This window comes from Leopardus geoffroyi, chromosome B4 (genome assembly GCF_018350155.1).
Source record: "Leopardus geoffroyi isolate Oge1 chromosome B4, O.geoffroyi_Oge1_pat1.0, whole genome shotgun sequence".
NCBI classification, from domain to species: Eukaryota; Metazoa; Chordata; class Mammalia; order Carnivora; family Felidae; genus Leopardus; species Leopardus geoffroyi.
This window is the reverse complement of record NC_059341.1, coordinates 37,228,428-37,248,360: the sequence shown is the minus strand read 5'-3', so window position 1 is coordinate 37,248,360 and position 19,933 is coordinate 37,228,428. Positions and strand designations below refer to the sequence as shown.

The 19,933-nt window shown below is 37.7% G+C and overlaps 1 protein-coding gene across 2 annotated transcripts in view; it reads right to left on the bottom strand.

Moving 5' to 3' along the window:
• The window catches only part of KDM5A (lysine demethylase 5A), a 98,341-nt gene extending 79,395 nt beyond the window's left edge, over window positions 1-18,946 (bottom strand). For both annotated transcript variants that reach the window (XR_006709430.1, XM_045466120.1), the window contains exons 1-5: window positions 18,304-18,946; window positions 15,716-15,793; window positions 14,276-14,398; window positions 3,649-3,819; window positions 1,541-1,675 (exon numbers count right to left, since the gene is read on the bottom strand). Coding sequence is in view for 1 of the 2 variants with exons in the window: in XM_045466120.1 (XP_045322076.1) it covers window positions 1,541-1,675; window positions 3,649-3,819; window positions 14,276-14,398; window positions 15,716-15,793; window positions 18,304-18,468 (672 nt within the window). In the remaining variant the exon portion in view is untranslated. The remainder of the gene's footprint in view (window positions 1-1,540; window positions 1,676-3,648; window positions 3,820-14,275; window positions 14,399-15,715; window positions 15,794-18,303) is intronic.
• Between the last annotated feature and the right edge of the window lie 987 nt (window positions 18,947-19,933).

Genomic DNA, 19,933 nt, shown 5'->3' with positions numbered 1-19,933 from the left:
TGGGTGGCTCAGTCAGTTAAGTGTCTGACTTCAGCTCAGGTCATGATCTCGCAGTTTGTGAGCTTGAGCCCCACATCAGGCTCTGTGCTGACAGCTCAGAGCCTGGAGCCTGCTTCCGATTCTCTGTCTCCTCATCTCTCTGCCTCTCCCATGTTCATCCTCTTTCTCTGTCTCTCAATAATAAACATTAAAGGGGCGCCTGGGTGGCTCAGTCAGTTAAGTGTCCGACTTCGGCTCAGGTCACGATCTCACGTTCTGTGAGTTCAAGCCCCGCATCGGGCTCTGTGCTGACTGCTCAGAGCCTGGAGCCTGTTTCACATTCTGTGTCTCCCTCTCTCTCTGACCCTCCCCCGTTCATGCTCTGTCTCTCTCGGTCTCAAAAATAAATAAACCTTAAAAAAAAAAAATTAAAAAAAAATAATAAACATTAAAAAAAATTTTAATAAATAAAATAATATAAAATAAAGAACATGAATTCAGAGCAAAGAAAGCTGCCATGGCATGAAAGACAGATATCCCCTGAGCTCTAGAAAAGCAAGATGAAATATCACTACCTTCCTTTCTACTAACAGAACTCCTCACAACCCTAGATCCAATAAGCCTTATTAATAATGAATAGACCAAGTCCCTTCTCTGATTCCCACTTTCTTTTGTTTTTTTAGTGTTGATTTATTGACTGAGAGAGAGAGCGCGCATGAGCAGGGTAGGAGCAGAGAGAGGAGAAAGAGAATCTGCTGCTTGATTCCACAAACTGTGAGATCATGACATGAGTGGAAATTCAAGAGTCAGATGCTTAGCCTACTGAGCAACCCAGCCCACCCAGCCACCCTCCCCCCCATTCCTACTTTCAGTGGGAACCATTTCCATTCTTACAACACAATGTTTCTTTAGATATATTAAAATCAATGATTAGGATCAAGTTAAGCTGCTCTTCTGATCCAACCACAGGTTAAATGAAACATATCTAAGAGTTATAAGGGCATCTCACTGTCAACCTACAGACCTGTCTTTACCAGCAACTTTAAAAAATGTAACTTTGAGGGCCACAAATGGGAATGGGAAAAGGAGGACAAGGAAACACAAAAAGGAAATTAAGGCATTTTTTTTCTGAAGAAAATTATTTTAGGCTACAGGAACACTCTAGAAGTTAACAATGGAATGGTTCAGACACAAGCTCATACTCTAGCTTTTAAAGGAATGAGTGAAAAATAAAACCATCCTCTCCTACTCCTCTCACTTCTACTAACCATGAAAATATACTACAGATCATCAGCATGTCTATAACGCTGGCCCTACAATACCCAGTCACCCTCTGATTTGTCATCCCTCTCAAAAACTGTTCAAAATTAACAAAAAGCTTGCAAATTAAATCAAACTGAATTTTATAATTTGTTCCCTGTTTATTGTAAAAGTAAATGAAAAATAGGTCTCTTCAAGTTCTAAAGAACAACAGTATGTGACTGCCTCCAATAACCACATAACTGTTCTGCAGTCAATACACTTAAAACGCATGTTAAAAATGATCCATGGAAGCTGATACCTGAGACTTGACACGTCTTGTTCTTTTCGGCAGAATGTTCACTCTTGTGCCTGGCTCTGGGGAAGTTTGGACATCAGTGCCAAGAACCTCAGGCTCTACTTTTTCCTTTAGATCTAAATTAGGCATTTGTACACCCTAAAGAATCAGAGCACACAAAGAGAGCAGATTCATTGATAAGAAGTCAGATTTGAGAATCAGGAGAAAAATAATAAATTTCCAATAAATCCCCAAAATTACATGAAAGCAGGTGATAGTTCTACCCACCAATTGATCTACAGATTCAAGACAATCCCTATCAAAATCCTAGCAGGCTTTTGTTGTAGAAATTGAGAAGTCAGTCCTAAAATTTATGTGGAAATGCAAATTGTTTGGAAATTCTGAAAAAAGTAGAACCAAGTTGGAAGACTTATACTACTGGATATCAAAACTTACTATAAAGCTATAGTACTCAAGACAGCACAGTATTAGTATCAGGGTAAATATATGGATCAAAGAACAAAACGGAGACCAGAAATAAACCTACATTTATAGTCAACTGATTTTCAACAAAGGTGTCAAGATAAATGGGAAAATTTAAACAAAGAATAATGGTACAACTGGATATTCCTAACAACCCCCCACAAACGAACTTACACTTTTACCTCATACTACACACACACACACACACACACACACAAACACACACCCTGAAAATGGATCTCATACCTAAATATAAAAGTTAAAACTATAAAACTTCTAGATGAAAACAAAAAGTAGCTTTGGGGCCTTGGGTTAGGAAAAGATTTCTTAGGACAATAAAAGCACAATCCATAGAAGCAGGGAGGAGGGAAATCAATAAACTACTCTTCAAACAGACACCATTATAAAAATGAAAAGGCAAACCACAGACTAGCAGAATATATTTGTAACATCATATATCTGATAAATGACTTGTATCCAGATTATATAGCAAACTCTTAAAAGAAGTGTAAGATGACAAACAACCCAATAAAAAAAAGATCGGAACAGACACTTCATCAAGGAAGATATGCAAATGCTAATATGCACATGAAAAGATGCACACCACTGATCATTAAGGAAATGAAAATTAAAACCACAATGAGATACCACTACACACCCACTAGAATGGCTATAAGCAAAAAAACTGACAATATCAAGTGTTGGCAAAGACGAAGAAACTGGAGGCCTCTACATTACTGGTGGGAATGTAAAATGGTTCAGCCACTTTGAAAAACAGTTTGGCAGTTTCTTAAAAAGTTAAACATAAACTTACCATATAACCCAGCAATTCCACTCCTAGGTATCTACCCAAGAGAAATGAAAACATATGTCCACACAAAGACTTATACATGAATATTCATAGCATTTATTCATAATAGCCATAAACTGGAAACAATCTAACTGTCCACCAACTGGTAGATGGATAAACAAATATGGTATATCCATACAATGGAATATTGTCAGCCATAAAAAAGAATGAAGTACTAATACAGGCTAAAACATAGATGAACCTTCAACATTAGGCTAAGTGAAAGAAGCCAGACACAAAATTATATTGTATGATTCCATCTTTATGAAATTTCTACAAAGGCAAAAAACTATGGAGCCAGAAAGCAGATCAGCTGTTATCTGGGTTTGAGGGTAGGAATAGGAACCAACTACAATTAAACACAAAGGAACTTTCTGGGCTGATGGAAATATTCTAAAACTGAATTGTGGTGATTACTGCATAAATATGTAATTTATTAAATGTATTCAGTATCTACAATGACTGAATTCTATGGTATGCAAATTATACCTCGATAAAGCTGTTAAAAAAAATACATGAAACCAAGAGGAATTTTTCAAAAAGCTTAAGTCATGAGGATTTATTTTAAATAAATAAGAAAATAGCCTTCATTCCCATTAGCCTTTATCTTGTAAACCACCAAAAACAGCCGCAATTTTTAAACTACACCTTGCTATCCCAAATTTTGGTACCAGGAGAAATTTAACTTCCTATACTTAGTAAACTGCTAACTTGTTATGGTGAACACAGTCTAACATTCAAATTTGGCCCACTGGATTTATCCACTCCTAAAAAAAAAAAAAAAAATGATGCATCTCACCATAAGGCTGACACCAGATTGGAAAAGCTCATATGGGTAGAGAATTCTTTCATAGTGTGACTTCAAAAGAGACCCAGTTCCTTTTCCTGGCAGATATCCCAAGCGACTACCCACTTTAGACCATTTCTTCTCCTTGGTGACCATTTCAAAACCTCCTTTGCTGGCAACAATCTGAAAACAAAGTAAACGTTATTTAAGAAAAAAACACAGATTCATGTATTCTGACTCTATATCTGTCTGCTAAATACAAAAATTATTCTGAGCTTACATTTCTAATTTCCTTTCCACAAATACCCATAAAATTGTAGCTTGTCAACACTTAAAAGTATGAAATAAAGACAATGATTTTTTGAAGTTTTAATGTTGTGTCTATTTTCCATGAACTAGGCACTCAAAAACATTTAATGATTTACACTTTGTACGTTACATACCTTGAGAAAACTAAACAGGTTTATGTACTCAATATCCACAAGGAACTCAAAATATAAAATATGAATTAAAAACAGACCAAAAATGAACGTAAGAATAAATGTTAAGTTAAAGGGCGCCTGGGTGGCTCAGTTGGTTAAGTGTCTGACTTCGGCTCACATCATGATCTCACGGTTCATGGGTTCAAGCCCCACCTCAGGCTCTGTGCTGACAGTTCAGAGCTTGGAGCCTGATTCGGTTGTGTCTCTCTCTCTCTCTTTGCCCCTCCCCTGCTTGCGCTCTGTCTCTCCCTCTCTCTCTCCTCTCTAAAAAATAAACATTAAAAACAAAATTTTTTTAAGGAATAAATTAAGGGGCGCCTGGGTGGTTCAGTCAGTTAGGCCACTGACTTTGGCTCAGGTCATGATCTCGCACTCCGTGAGTTCAAGCCCCACATCGGGCTCTGTGCTGATAGCCTGCTTCGGATTCTGTGTCTCCTCTCTCTTCCCCTCTGCCTCTTATGCTCTCTCTCTGTCTCTCTCAAAAGTAAATAAATATTAAAAAAAAAAAAAAAAAAAAGAATAAATTAAGTTGGGGCGCCTGGGTGGCTCAGACGGTTGAGCATCTGACTTTGGCTCAGGTCATGATCTCGCAGTCTGTGAGTTTGAGCCCCGCGTCGGGCTCTGTGTTGACAGCTTGGAGCCTGGAGCCTGCTTCAGATTCTGTGTCTCCCTCTCTCTCTGCCTCTCCCCTGCTCATACTCTGTGTCTCTCAAAAATAAATAAATGTTAAGGAAAAAAAGGATAAATTAAGTTATAAATTAAGTTATATAGGACACAAAATGAACATAAATCGTGAATTAGAAAATGTACTAAATACCTTACAGAATTTAACAAAAACGTCAAGCAAACAGGTGCACCTGAATGGCTTAGTCAGTTGAGCATCCAACTCTTGATTTTGGCTCAGGTCATGATCTCAAGGTCATGAGATCAAGTCCCACGTGGGACATGGAGCCTGTTTGGGATTCTCCCTCTCCCTCTGTCCCTCCTACCCCAAAAGAGAGGAAAGAAAGAAAGAGGAAACAAAAGAAAAATGTCAAGCAAACAATGGATTCAGAGGATATTTTCGAAAAGGCTATACTTTTTCAAAAGGAGAAGTTTTACATGGAAGTTTATGAAGGAATGATGGAGAAAAATCAGATTACAGTAGCAGACTTACTAGAGAACATACCATAGAATGTATTAATGTAGGAAAAGATGAGATAAACTGGCCAATGTGGCTGAATGCTCCCATCAAATGAGGCACCAAATAGGGGCACTGGGGTGGCTCAGTCAGTTGAGCATCCAACTTCATTCAGCTCAGGTCATGATCTTGTGGCTCGTGAGTTGGAGCCCCACATCAGGCTCGCTGCTGTCAGCACAGAGCCCACTTCAGACCGTTGTCCAGCCTCTCTCTGTGCCCCTCCCCTCTTCACACTCTCTCTCTCAAAAATGAATAAACATTTTTTCAAAAAGACACTATATAGAATACACATGTATCAAGGTTCCCTGTCTTCCAGAAGTTGATACTGTATGTCTCAGTCTTCAGTTGACTAACAACAGAATAAAAAGGACTGTGACATAATCATCTAACTCAAAAAAAAAATTTTCCTTTTTGAGTATATACTACTGTATTTCTCTGTATCAAAAAAAAAGTTAAGAGAGGGGTGCCTGGCTGGCTCAGTCGGTGGAGCAGGAGACTCTTGATCTCAGGGCCGTGAGTTTGAGCCCCACATTGAGCACAGAGCTTACTTTAAAAAAAAAAAAAAAAAAAGTTAAGAAACAAGTTAAACATAGAATTACCATATGATCCAACAATTGCACCCAAAAGAACTGAAAACAGGGATTTAAACAGATACCTGCAAACCAATGTTCACAGCAACATTATTCACAATAGTCAAAAGGTAGAAACAATCCAAAGTTCCATCAGGAGATGAATAAACCAAATGTGATATACATACAATGGAATATTATTCAGCCTTAAAAAGGAATAAAATACATGTGACATGATGAACCCTGAAAACATTATGCTAAGTAAAATAAGCCAAAAACACAAAAAATGAATATTTTATGATTCCACTTATATGAAACACCTAGAATAAGCAAATTTATAGAGAGGGGAAGTAGAATAGAGGTCTGAAGGAAGAGTGGAAGTTCTGGAAACGAAGAACAGTGATGGTTGTATATTGTGAAGGTACTTAATGCCACTGTACACTTAAAAAATGGTAACTTTTATGTTACACAGATTTTACCACAACTTTTTGTAAAAGGCTAAGAACATGCACTCTGGAGCCAGATTTCCAAAGTCCAAATCCCAGCTCTACTACTTAATAATTGTATGACCTTGGGCAACTTATATAATGTGTCTTGGAGTATTCACTATTATTAAAATGTTAATAATTTAACAGCACCCACACTTTATTATGAGGCAGTTGTGAAGACAAACTAAATAAAACATGAAAAACCAGGACAAAATAAGCACTGTATCAATGTGAGCAGTATTATAATATCTACGTGTGTGGGCAGGAAGTATGTGTGCTATAAATAAGCAAATGTTTTCAGCACTTGTGCTCTACAACGCTATTATAGACAAAGATGAACTTATACCAAAGCAAAATTTCCCTCTACAGAAGTATGTGAAAGCTTGGTAGAAAACACATAAGTTCACATGCACAAGAGCTGAACACATCTCTAATTCTTTAGCTGTTTTTATCACACCCTCAGAGAAGCCCCCTCTGAGGCTAACCAGGGAAAAATTATAGAGAAGAAAGTTTATTTTTCCAATTTTGTAGTGTAGAGGAAGACACAATGAAGGTGTTTTAGAGGGCTGTCTGGAAGTAAGCAGATGAAGCAGAATGCCTTTCATTCATATTTTCCAGTGCTTCTATACTGTCAGCTACTGTTCTAGGTGCTTGAGACACATCTGTGAATAAAACAAAGATCTTTACCTTCGTGGTGCTTACATTTTAGGGTGAAAAACAGGCAATACACATAATATGTAAATTTGAAAGTAATAAATCCTGTGGAAGAAATTTTAAAAACCAGTTAAAAGGCCTCACATGTAGCAGAGTGAAGGTTAACTGAAGTATTAAACAGTCACAAAAAACTTCATTATAAAGGTGAAATGTGAGGAAAGACTCCTTCAAGGTGAGGCAGTTACCCAAACAGATACACAGGGAATAGTAAGAGGAAGGGCCCCATGTTAGAATCATGCCTCAAGTGTTTGAGGAGCAATAAGGAAGCCACTGTGGCTGAAGCAAGTGGGGAGAAGTTAGAAAGGAAACAGCAACTCTCTTAGTAATCTTTATTATACAATTATCACCATTACATTACATAATACTCTATATTCAAAGCACTTCAAGCTCAATTTCCATTAGTAATGATATATCTTCATGGATCCAGTCATGCTTTCCCACCCAGTTTTAAGATGATTACCGGCATGCAGCTGTGAAAATAACAGCCAGCACAGTCAGAGTATAGCCAAGAAATAAGATGAAACTATCTCACAAAATCAAAACTATGACTTTGGCATCATGCATACAACACTCTAACAATCTAACAAGGCCCGATACTATCAAAACACACAAAACTTTACACTTGGTTTTCTTCAGCTGACAGATTCAAGAATTATCATGTATAATTTCAAAATATAAACCATTTACTCCAAACATTTTGCCATGAAATATATCACACCACTATCACTAGAAAAATATCACTTATGAGCCATGCCCTACAAAAGATGCCATGCACTTAAACTGAACAAAGTGGAGACAAGCCCTTAATCAAAATTTAACCAAAGAGTCATGTTAATCAAGGCCAAAATTTCAGTCCAGTGTAAAACTAAGTCTGGTTAGCAAGAGAATTTTAACAGACATGAAGTAGTAGTGTTCTACTTAAAAGCTCTCTCTCAAGCATCCATTAAAAAGACAGTAAAGGAACAAAAAGGCAAAGGACCAAGAAAAAAGCAAATGTAGAAGTGAAAACCTAGCAGGCAGAACCAAAAACCAACCAAGTACCTTCAACAGAAGAAAGTCAAGGAGAAGCTTTCCAATACAGAACCTGGAAAGGCTTAAGAAATGGAAGCAGCAGTACCTTTAAAATCAGAGATGGCAATAAAACAGAGAACAGGACTGGCTGAAAACCTGTATAAAAGCAATTAGACCTCCCCCAGTCAGCACAGCCGGGCAACTATTGCTCTCTAACCCTAGCAGAAAACCAGAGATTTACTTTCAGAGAGTTTGAAAAGAAGGGACTCTACCCTAAGAGAAATATGTAAGCCAAGTATAGGATCAGTCTAATAGTCTAATAATGTAGCATCAGGTTATTAGTCTCACATCCAACTAATAAAAGTTCAAAAAGAGAGAAAAGTGGAAGAAATTATCAAATACAAAAAACACAAGAAAAGTTACAAAAACTCAAAGACACGAGTTCAGATTAGAAAAGTTATCAAGCGCAATAAAAAATATTAAATGAGGAGGGGCACCTGGGTGGCTCAGTTAGTTGAGTGTCGGACTCTTGATTTCGGCTCAGGTCATGATCTCACTGTCTGTGGGTTCAAGCCTTGAGGGGAGGGAGCTCCACACTGACAGTGCAGGGCCTGCTTATGACTCCCCCCCACCCCCGGGCCCCCCAACACTGGCGCACACTTTCTCTCCCTCAAAGTAAATAAACTTAAAAAAACTAAAATTAAAAAAACAGGTATTAAATGAGAAAGTGGACATTCTCTCTTCAGAAGAGGTTTCCTGGAGGAGGGTTTCAGAAAGGCTATGAAGAAGGCAATAGTGTAGGTATAAATGAAGGAAGACAATATGGCACATTACATGGAGTTAAAAATCAGCTCTGAGATGGAGTGCTACCAAAGTGTTGCTTTTGCTTGGCAATGTCTCCTCCACAGTTATGCCACTGAGAAAGACAGCAAAAGGATGAAAGTCTTAGAATCATTGACTGGAATGATTCACAAATTCCCTTATGATGATCCTACTTACAATAAACTTAATAAAGACTTAGACAAAAATAAAAGGTAAATGTAAACAGCTTTGTTCATTATTGAATGTTTAGCGGGACTTTACAATTAGTGTGAAAGGTTCTGGACTTTCACTGTTAAGAATGATAGATGAACAAAGACCAAAAATCAAGGAATGGATGTCCATCTGTTAAGTGTTTAAAAAGGTGATTAAAAGCAAAACTTTAAAGGAAACAAACACGTATGTATATAATGAAGATAAACACATACTAATGCATATACCACTGTGAAATCTCAAGGCACTGGGAATAAAGATTACATTCTATGCCTTCAAGAAAAAGAAAGCCACATAGGAAGGAACAAGAACTAATATAGCATCATTCTTCTCAAAAGCAACACTGGAAGCTGAAAGATCATGGAATAAAGTTTCAAAACGCTAAAGGAAAACAATTTACAATCTAGACTTTTAAACCCCACCAAACTACTACTAAAGTGTAAGAGTAGACCATTTTTAGACAGGCAAAAAATTTACATTCCATTTACCTTCTTGTTCATGAAACTAACAGAAGAAATGCTTCATCAAAATAGGAGTGAACCAAGTAATAGGAAGATTTGAAACAAGGAGAGAGGCAAAGGGAATTCCCAGAATGATAACAGTGAAAGGAAGTTCCAAGCTGACAGCTAACCTTAAAAGACAAGCAGTCTGGATTGAAGCAGAAAACAGAATTCCAGAGGACTGGCTACAAGAACAAAGTGAAACTGATAGATTACCTGACAGGTGAAGCATACAGAGAGATTTAAACTGTTGCTGGAAAATCTGAAAACAAATTTTTGATGGTTACAAAGAAATATTACAAAATTAAAACAAGGAGGATTATTAACCCCAAGGAAAATAAAAATTGGTATAAGGAAACAATCATGGCACACTATAAGGCTGAGGTACAAATAATATTTGTATTTACAGTTAGAGTAAAATGTTTGATTAATAAAAAACTGATCTAACTACACTAGAATGGAAGAGGGGAATTATGTAAGGATCTAGGTTTCCTACACCCTTTCTCCATCTTTAATGGTAGAAATTCAGTGTATAATATTTAAAACTGAAAAATGAATTAGCATGAGTATATTACTTGAAATACAAAAATCAAAATCAGAAATGGCTAGGGGTGGCTCAGTTAAGCGTTCGACTTCAGCTCAGATCATAATCTCATGGTCTGTGAGTTCAAGCCCCACATCGGGCTCTGTGCTGACAGCTCAGAGCCTGGATCCTGCTTCGGATTCTATGTCTCCCTCTTTCTCTGCCCCTCCCCACTCACAAATGAATAAACTCAAAAATGAATAAACGTTAAAAAAATAAATATAAAAATAAATGGCTAAAAGAATTGAACATGATTAGCTCTGAGGAGTGGGAATGGGAGTGGAGAGGTGGAAAAGGAAGAATGTTGGTTTTCATTTTAAGCCTTATATTTTAGAAAGTATTACATTGACAAAAAAATTTCAAGGGCTAGAATGAATGTTCCTTGTTGCACTGATTATAAACAGTAATTGTTAATGTCAAACTCCTTTAAATTATAGACATTCCAAGCAATACTTTTTATAATAAAAAATAATAGCCAGGAAGACAAATGATTTAATCAACACAGGAAACCATCAAATTGACAATTTAATGACTGAGACTGAAAATTTGCTTCCCATTATAAAGTAGTGGGAATTAAAGTGTTTCAAAATCATGTCTGTAATAACACAAATTCCAGAGATGCTCACCAGCTGTCAGCCAATTATAATCTTTTCTCTTTTTAAGGGCATACCCAACAACCTAAACGTATCAGAACTCTCATATATATAAACTCTCACATATTTTCTGTAGTTTTCACCCTGAGCTCCTTGCTACAAAGTAAAATGTCATGGTAATGAAATATTCACCCAATGACAGAGGTCAGAATAGTGATTACCTCTGGGGAGAAGTACTGACCACAAGGGAGACGAAGGAGCCTGCTAGAGCCTGTAAATGTTCTACATCCTGATCTGGGTGGTGGTTACATGAGTGTATACATATATAAAGATTGATCCAAAAAAAAAGAAAAAAAGATTGATCCAACTGTCCATTTAAGATTTGTGCATTGCACTCTAAGTTTCCCCCAACGTAAAGAAAAAAAGTTCATGTAGTGAGAAGCAGCAAGCTCACCATTTAGGTGACATTTAGGAAACAAAGTATTATACCGGAAACAAAGTATTATACCGTGCAAACAAAACAACTACAAATCAAAACTTAGATCTACCTCTTAGTTTTACATCTTAGGTTTATAAGCACTCCCAAAGATTAGGGGAAACAGATGTCCATGGGTACTTCAAAGACGAGACTCCAATAAACACCAGGACAATCAAACTTAACCTTTCAACACAATATATTTTCAACATACTCTCCTAAGTATTTAAATGAGGTATATTTTACTAGTAGTTTTTCTGTTTGCACAAAAAGAAACTGGGTTTCTCAAGATGGAGTTAAACTGGCAAGATGACAAATACAATACAGAACTGTGAACAACTAGGTATTCAGGTTACCTCTAAAGCCCCTTTTTCTTTTGAAATGCTACAATTCAGTAAAACCAAGAATGCAATCTAATTTACCATCAGAGTAATGTTAATTTTTTTTTCTTATTTGAGCAAGAGCACACTTGCATGCGCAAGCGGGGGGGGGGGGGGGGGAGAAAGAGAGAGGGAGAAAGGAAAGGAAGGAGGGAAGGAGACAGGAGAAAGAGAGACAGAGAGAGACAGCGAGAATCCCAAGGAGGCTCCTTGCTGTCAGCATGGGAGCCCAATGCAGAGCTCAAACCCATGAACCATGAGATCATGACCTAAGCTGAAATCAAGAGTCAGACACTTAACCAACTGAGACACCCAAGTATCCTCCAAGTGTTTTTTTTTTTTATCTACTCTTTTTTTTTAATGTTTATTTATTTTAGGTATTTATGTTTTAATTGGAAAATTACTGAAACAGGAACAACTTCAATTTGATAGATTATCTGCTTATATAAAATACTTATTCTAGCAAATTCCATAAAACCAAGGTACATGGAGTTTTAGCCAAAAATTACCACAACCCTATTGTTATTAATGATTAATTTTTGAAAATTTCTTTAAAGTATCTAAAGGGGCGCCTGGGTGGCTTGGTCGGTTAAGCGTCCGACTTCAGCTCAGATCATGATCTCATGGTCCGTGAGTTCGAGCCCCGCGTCGGGCTCTGTGCTGACAGCTCAGAGCCTGGAGCCTGTTTCAGATTCTGTGTCTCCCTCTCTCTCTGCTCCTCCCCTGTTCATGCTCTGTCTCTCTCTGTCTCAAAAATAAATAAACGTTAAAAAAAAAAAAATTAAAAAAAAATAAACTATCTAAATTGAACCAAACATATTCAGAACTTTAAACAGCATCACATAGCAAAACTTAATAATTAAGCTTTCACTGAATAAAAATGTAAAAAAGAAAAAAATTCTTAAAATTTTTTAATAAAGACTTTTGTTTATTTATTTTCGAGACAGAGTGAGAGAGACAGAGCAGGAGCAGGAGAGGTAGAGAGAAAGGAAGACACAGAATCCGAAGCAAGCTCCAGGCTCTGAGCTGTCAGCACAGAGCCTGACACGGGGCTTGAACTCACAAACCATGAGATCATGACCTGAGCTGAAGTCAGATGCTTAACTGACTGAGCCACCCAGGCGCACCCTTAAAACTAAATTTTTATCCTAATGGTTCCCTACAAGACACAAACTCACCCTCATATTCACATATACTTTACTCTTTGGTATCATCAATTTTCATACAACTATACTAGATAATTCTTAGGATGGTGTTCAATTATTGATATCAGTACTAAACTTTATCAGATGAAAGAAGCCTATAACCATATTTTAGCATAAGACTACACATCCCAGAATTTTTAGAGCATTCTAACCCGACACTAAATTTAAAATGCATTACGGGGTGCCTGGGTGGCTCAGTTGGTTGAATGTCCAACTCCTGATTTAGGCTCAGGTAGTGATCCTGAGGTCCTGGGATCAAGACCTGTGTCAGGCTCTGCAATAAGAGTGGAACCCACTTAAGATTCTCTTTCACTCACTCTCCCCTTTTCCCTCTCCCTCCGCCCCTGCCTCAAGTGTGTGCATGGGCACTCTCTCTCTCTCTCTCTCAAAAAATCATAAATTTGTTGCCTTAAAAAAAATGTGTTACAAAAAATAATTTTTTTTTGATGTTTATTTATTGTGAGAGAAAAGAATGAGCATAAGCAGGGGAAGAGCACATAGAGAAAGAATCCCAAGCAGGCTCCATGCTGCTGTCAGTGCACAGCCTGACCCAGGGCTGCATCTCATGAACCTTGAGATCGTGACCTGAGCTGAAATCAAGAGTCAGACACTTAACTGACTGAGCCACCCAGATGCCCACAAAAAATAATTTAAGTATGTTTGTCTCATTTTTCCTTGATAGTGAAATCTCCAAAATTAACTCTGTAACTTGAATAACTTTTTATTTCAACACAGTACATCAAAGACATGAAAGACCACTCAAAAATAGATGTTTTGCAAAATTCCTCAGATAATCAAGCTGTCTTTACTCACAAGTCAGAACAATCATACATTTTATTATATTAACAAAACAGGTTTTCAAGGTAATTCAAATGCTCTTACAGGTCAGTTAGTTCTTTTCACATTAGGAAATATGTTACAAAATTAACATAAGTTTAGGTAAAAATCAGTCTAAACTCTTCACTCTTAAGTTTTCAAGCTCTTATTCATTCTGCATAATGCTGGCTTCAGTTAACACTACTTACAGGTATTAATACAACTGATATGTACCACACTCAAGAATGGTGAGCAAATGAATCTCTTTAACAAATTTTCAATTCAGAAGTAGAATAAAAATGGCAAGCTCAACATAAGACATCGTACCCTCAACACAAGATACTATTAATAGATTGGCATCATTTCTTTTGTATAATGTTTATCAGAATCTACTAGTATGAATCGTTAAATATGTTAAATCCCATAACAAATTATGAAATAATTTTAAAAGTAACTTCAGAATCTGTCATTTACATTTATTCATGCTTGCATTTCATTGTCAAACAAATCCCACATAGGAAACAATGTTTTCCATAAAGTTTATTGGAAATTTCTAATTTCACAGATTCACTAGGCTCTGCTCCAATTTCTAAACCAAGTACAAGCCTCACCTTGCTCAAAGCATACAGATCCAGGATTTTTCTCTCCACCACTGGAATCTTCAAGGTAGATCCTTGGAGTTCCCAAAATTTTGCTAACTGATCCAAGAAGTCCAGTCTCACTCTGGTCATTGCCTAAGATTATTAAAAAACAGAAACCAGTAATAGGAATTAAGTTATGGTTGAAAATAAATGAGCTTTACTTAACAAAGGTACTCATCTCTCTAAAGAAATTCCTTTCGCTTAGTCCAACCCTGTAAAATAAGACGATAATAAAGAGAGAAAATACTACTAATAAACTTTATTCACTAAGGCAAAAAAGTCACTCTAATTATGAGAAATGCCCTCATATTTTATCAACCAAAGGAATTTCTTTCTAAGAGTTGGTTTAACTAAGCTAAGCAGAAAATGTAGTAAATCGGATTATTCTAAGCACTCTATCATTTCATCTGTATAAACTATATATACCTCAGGTACACTAACTTTCTACCCCACTGATATTAAGATCCTTCATCAAGTATCTAATTACAAGAAACTTAAAGGGAAAAAAAGTATTAAAATCTCAGAAAATAAATGTTTCAGGAACATCAAGGGAAAAAAAACACCTTATTATGACATATTAAACCTCAGCTAAGAATTCTCTTTTGTACTCTGAAACAGTTTTCTACCACACCGAAGTATCTTCTGATAATCCAGCAGACAGGAAAAACAATAATATTTAAATAGACTTTGGGGCGCCTGGGTGGCGCAGTCGGTTAAGCGTCCGACTTCAGCCAGGTCACGATCTTGCGGTCCGTGAGTTCGAGCCCCGCGTCGGGCTCTGGGCTGATGGCTCAGAGCCTGGAGCCTGTTTCCGATTCTGTCTCCCTCCCTCTCTGCCCCTCCCCCGTTCATGCTCTGTCTCTCTCTGTCCCAAAAATAAATAAACGTTGAAAAAAAAAAAAATTTAAATAGACTTCAATTTAGAAAACATAAAAGAGACAAATAATATTTAAAGGGAAATCTTAATAAATCAGATTAAGAGTCCTGGAAAAGTTCTGTTAAAGCCAAATATAACCTTTGAAAACCTTTGATAAAATTTTAAAACCTACTTTCCAAAGACCTCAAGAAACAGAATCTTCCAACATTAACATAAAATTTTCATAGAATAGTAAGTGCCAAAGGAAACAGAACTTGAGAATTCCAGGTCTCTGCAGGTAAGTACTGGATATTTCCACTATGAAAAACACAGTTTCCTGTAATAAAAAAAAAAAAATAGCTTCCCATAATCCCAGTTAAGTGGAAAAACTGTAACAACTACTTTTTATGATATGTTTTTATCAGAAACTTCCTTCCATTCAATCTCAATTAACATTAATTCTGAGCCCTGGTACATAAGGTTCTCAAAGTTCTCTACTGGAGCCCTGACATAAACAATGAATCAGGAGGCAGAAATGGTGACACAACACCCACCTCAAGTTCATTCAGGCGCTGGACTCTGGGAGTGAAACGAAAGCTTTTTACTTCACATGCAAATGGAGGTTGCCAATCCTAAAGAGAAAGATTTTTTTTTTAAACATACTGATATATAAAGAAAGAATCTATTATTTATTCCCTTAATTTAAAGGATGAGTAGCCACAAATCATGATGACAGCAGGTCAACTTTAAGTCTTTTTCACTGTAGAAACAGAAAGAGTAACATTCTTTAGGTGATATAATTTTAATATTACTTACCTCCAATCACTTATCTATCATATTCTAATTTTAAAATTACTTTATCTATAAACCCTCCTCAAATTTCAACAATCCCACTCTATAACCCAATATTATGCTTTCCCCAATTACTCCAGTGGAATGCAGTGAACTCATGTATCACAACACAGTATCTAATAAACATCTAAATTTACCAAATTAAAAAGAAAACAGAATTTGAAAGAAACTAAAAAGGGTAAAATAAAAGATTAAAAAATCATTTTTGAAGTACTTATATAATTGGATATCTTTTTTTATTCATGTGTAATGTGACACAGCACTTTACAGTCTATGTTATGTTACATAAATGTTTTGTTCAAAGCCTGGTTTCTCAGCACCCAAATACTAAAAAAAAAAAAAAAAAAAAAAGGCAAGCAAATCCACAGAACAAGCACAATTCCTGATTGGAGTTGTGGTGTAACTGAAATGAGATAGCACAATTTGAGCAGAGTTCTAGAAAAAATACTTTGATTTGGCCTAAATAAGAGTAAATCTACTTAAAAATATGAGAAGTAGTCAAATATTTTTTTCTTACCTTGGAAACTAAAGAAATCCACCAATATTGAAATTAAATTCTGCTTGCAAACAAGATTTTATTTTTAGCAATAATATGACATACAAAGAGATGATATATTATTTCTTTTTTTTTTAGTAATAAAAAACATGTATTTTTTTTTTTTTTTACCTAAAGGAACCCTGAATACAATTTCTAATTCATAAATGGCAACACAGTAGATGAAAATATGGTTGTTTGAGAAAAATTTCAGTGCTTAAAGTTTTGCTAGTATTAGGTAATTTTGATAGGTAAACAGTTAAATGAAGTTTTTGGAGGATGGTAATGCCCATCATTGATCATAGCAATTAGCTTTTAATCCTTTGCTTGTGATTGATAGTCTATAAACCTTAATCAAATTCATTAAGCATAAACAGGTTTAGTAGCATGTCTGGGTTTCAGAATCAGACTGATCTAGGTTCAAAATCTATTTTGCCACACGCCCAAGATCATATATTTAAAAAGTTATGTAACTTATTCAGACCTGTCTCACCTATAAAACAAGACGTTATTTACCTCCTAGGGCTTCAAAGAATATTAAGTGAAATAATCTGTAGGTTTATTATCTAAATCCTTCCTCCTCCTCCTCCCCCCCCCCCCATCTTAAACTCTTTATTCTCTATGGTGCACACACTACTGTGGTAGTCTGTGGTGAGAACAGACACTTTTCAAATGCAACACGCATAAAAATACTTCATCTTTTATTCTTATAACTAGTAGACAAAACATAAAGTGTCCCTTTAAGAAGCACCGAAGGCAACAGTTCAAATTTAAATGTGCATTAAGTTGCTAGAGGACTTGCTAGAAAAACACGTTCTAGAACTTCCACATCCAGAAACTGATTCTAGTCTGGGAATGAGGCCTAGAGATGTGCATTTTAACAAGCATCTGGTTGAGCCTGGCGCAGGTGGACCAAGAACATCATTTGGAAAACGCTGGTCTTATGGGTAAAGAAAAAAAAGCTTTTGACCTTGAGCAAATCACTCAACCTCTTGGGGCACTAATTCCCCCCAAAGGGGAGTACCTGCTTTCCTTACTTTAAAGATTGAGAATTATAAAAAAACTATAGGCAAACAGTTATTTGCAGTAACTGCAATTGATAAATCTTTGAACCTTGGTTCCTATGTCAAAAGATCCAACGTTTTCTTCCACATCTATTACTGACCAATTCCTCTTAAACCTCAAAATTCTGTAATAAATGCTGCTCCTTCTCCTCCCCTGGGAAGACTTTTTCAGTGCGGCAACAGAGTCTAGGGCTCTTGTTTGGTAATATCATCCTAGGGGACAACTACATCTCAGATTACCGTTTAAGAAACCTTAGCCTTGAGATGAGGCCTCCAAATATTTAATAAGTTAAGCATTAATAGGACTTGGTTAAAGAAATAACCAATTCAAGGGCAATTTTTACTATAGCACCATAAGAAGAGAGTACAGTACATGAGGATAAGACATGCCATGTCATAAACTTCAAACACCTTCCTGACCAACGAAAGACCTGAAGTCTTTTGTTACCCCTGCCTACAGTCAAACAAGAAAAGTACCAGTTCCCAAGTTCTAGGCGGAAAGGCCCCTGGGACACCACTCGCAGGCTCAGACCTTCCTACGTTAAGACTGCAAAAGAAACCAAGGCAAGAACATCCACAAACTTAGCTTCTAGCTGTTGAGAAATGAGAGACAGTAAGTATGAAAGGACAGCAGGACTGAAAAAGTAAAGCTAAAGCACTCTCCCTTCCCTTTCTCCTCGGACTCCGGTACCTTGGGCGGTCGGATTTTGCAGATGCCGGTTTTCTCCGCCAGAGGCCGGATGCGGCCGATAAAGCTGAGCGGGTCTGTGAACTCCTCCCAGCTGGGCTCAAAGACTGGGCACTCCGGTGGGGGCACGAACTCCGCCGCGTAGCCCCCCGGCCCCACGCCTGCCATGGCAATACCGGGGAGGGGGGGGTCCCCGTGGGGGAACAGGTGGAGAAAGGCTCACTGAAGCCCACCGAACTCTCTCACGTCTCCTGACAGGGGCCGAAGCTCATCTTCTCGGGCAAGAACCGCTCAACACAAGAACCCCACAGTCGCTTCCTCTTCTCGTTTGTTATTGTTTCCTTCGGGGTTTTTCCTCTCTGGGTCAGGACTTTTCCGGAAGTTAATGTACTGTCAAATCCCTCCGCCACCACAGAAACAGAATCCCTCCGCAGCAACGCGACGCCTCGTCGTTTCGCCCTTCTTCTTCCTCCCTTTGCCGGCAATCCGGTGTGGTTCCTTGTCTGCGGAAGTTCCGCGCTGTCCGGCGACTTTCAGCGGCACACCCCTGAGGTCGCACGAGCTCACCTCAGGAAAGATACTAGCGGGGAGAAAGCAGTCAAGACTCAGGAGGGGCTCACTCTTCCGGCGCGGAGGAATGTGTAATGCCCCAGAGGGCAGAGGTTCTGCTTCCGGTGAGGAGGGTTCTGTTCCCCTTTGTGTGTAAATGACACGGAAACAAACTCGACCTGCTTTCCGCGATCCTATCTGGCTGTCCTAGCATCGCGGCTTGTTTTAACGTATCTGTCTTTTTCCACATAATCAGCTTTTTCAGCATCTGGCTCTTTCTTTAGTATTTTGACTGTTAGTATCTCTTCCAAATAATCTCCCTTGGCCACTCCATAGCCGCCTCATCTCCGTGACAACAGGTTTGGATCGAATCTGTCCCCCAAATCCTGCCAGCCGGCCTTAGTCACCGTCTAGGAATTGCTTTTCGTGGAAGACACCGCTCTTGACCTTCCTTTTCCAGCAATTGACAACCCCAAGTCATCTCAACAGCATTCTCAACAGCTTCGTAAACTTCTCAATACGCTGTAAAGACTATGACAAACCTTCTGATCCTGCTTGTCAAAAATTTCTGTGCCAGTGTACATCTCCACTTACTCCAAATTGTGGAAAATAACGTAGAAAGAACTAAAGAAGAAACTGAAAAGGTAGTTCGAGTATTAAATATTTATTGTAAGGAAGACTTCCTTTCCAGGGCTTTTTTTCATACTCCCTGTGCAATCTCGGCTACCCCAGGACCTGAATTACCAACTGTGGTTGATAACTCCCAAAACTGTATTTTCAGACAAGGTTTTTCTTTTGATTTCGAAACCAATACATCTAGCTACCTGCGAGACAACCCCACGTCGTCAATTCAAGTACCTACTGTTTTTTTTTCAGTGTTTCCTGTTTCCGTGAATGACTTCACCTACTCAGTTGCCTGAGCCAGAAATCTAGAGCTAATCCTTAGCTCCTCCCTTACTATGTACTATTGGGTGTCAAGTCTGTCTAGAGATTCACCTAAAAATCTTAAACCCACCCATGTATCTTCATCCTCACGTATCACTATCTTAATTTAAGTTCTCTCTCACCTGAACTATGATAGCTC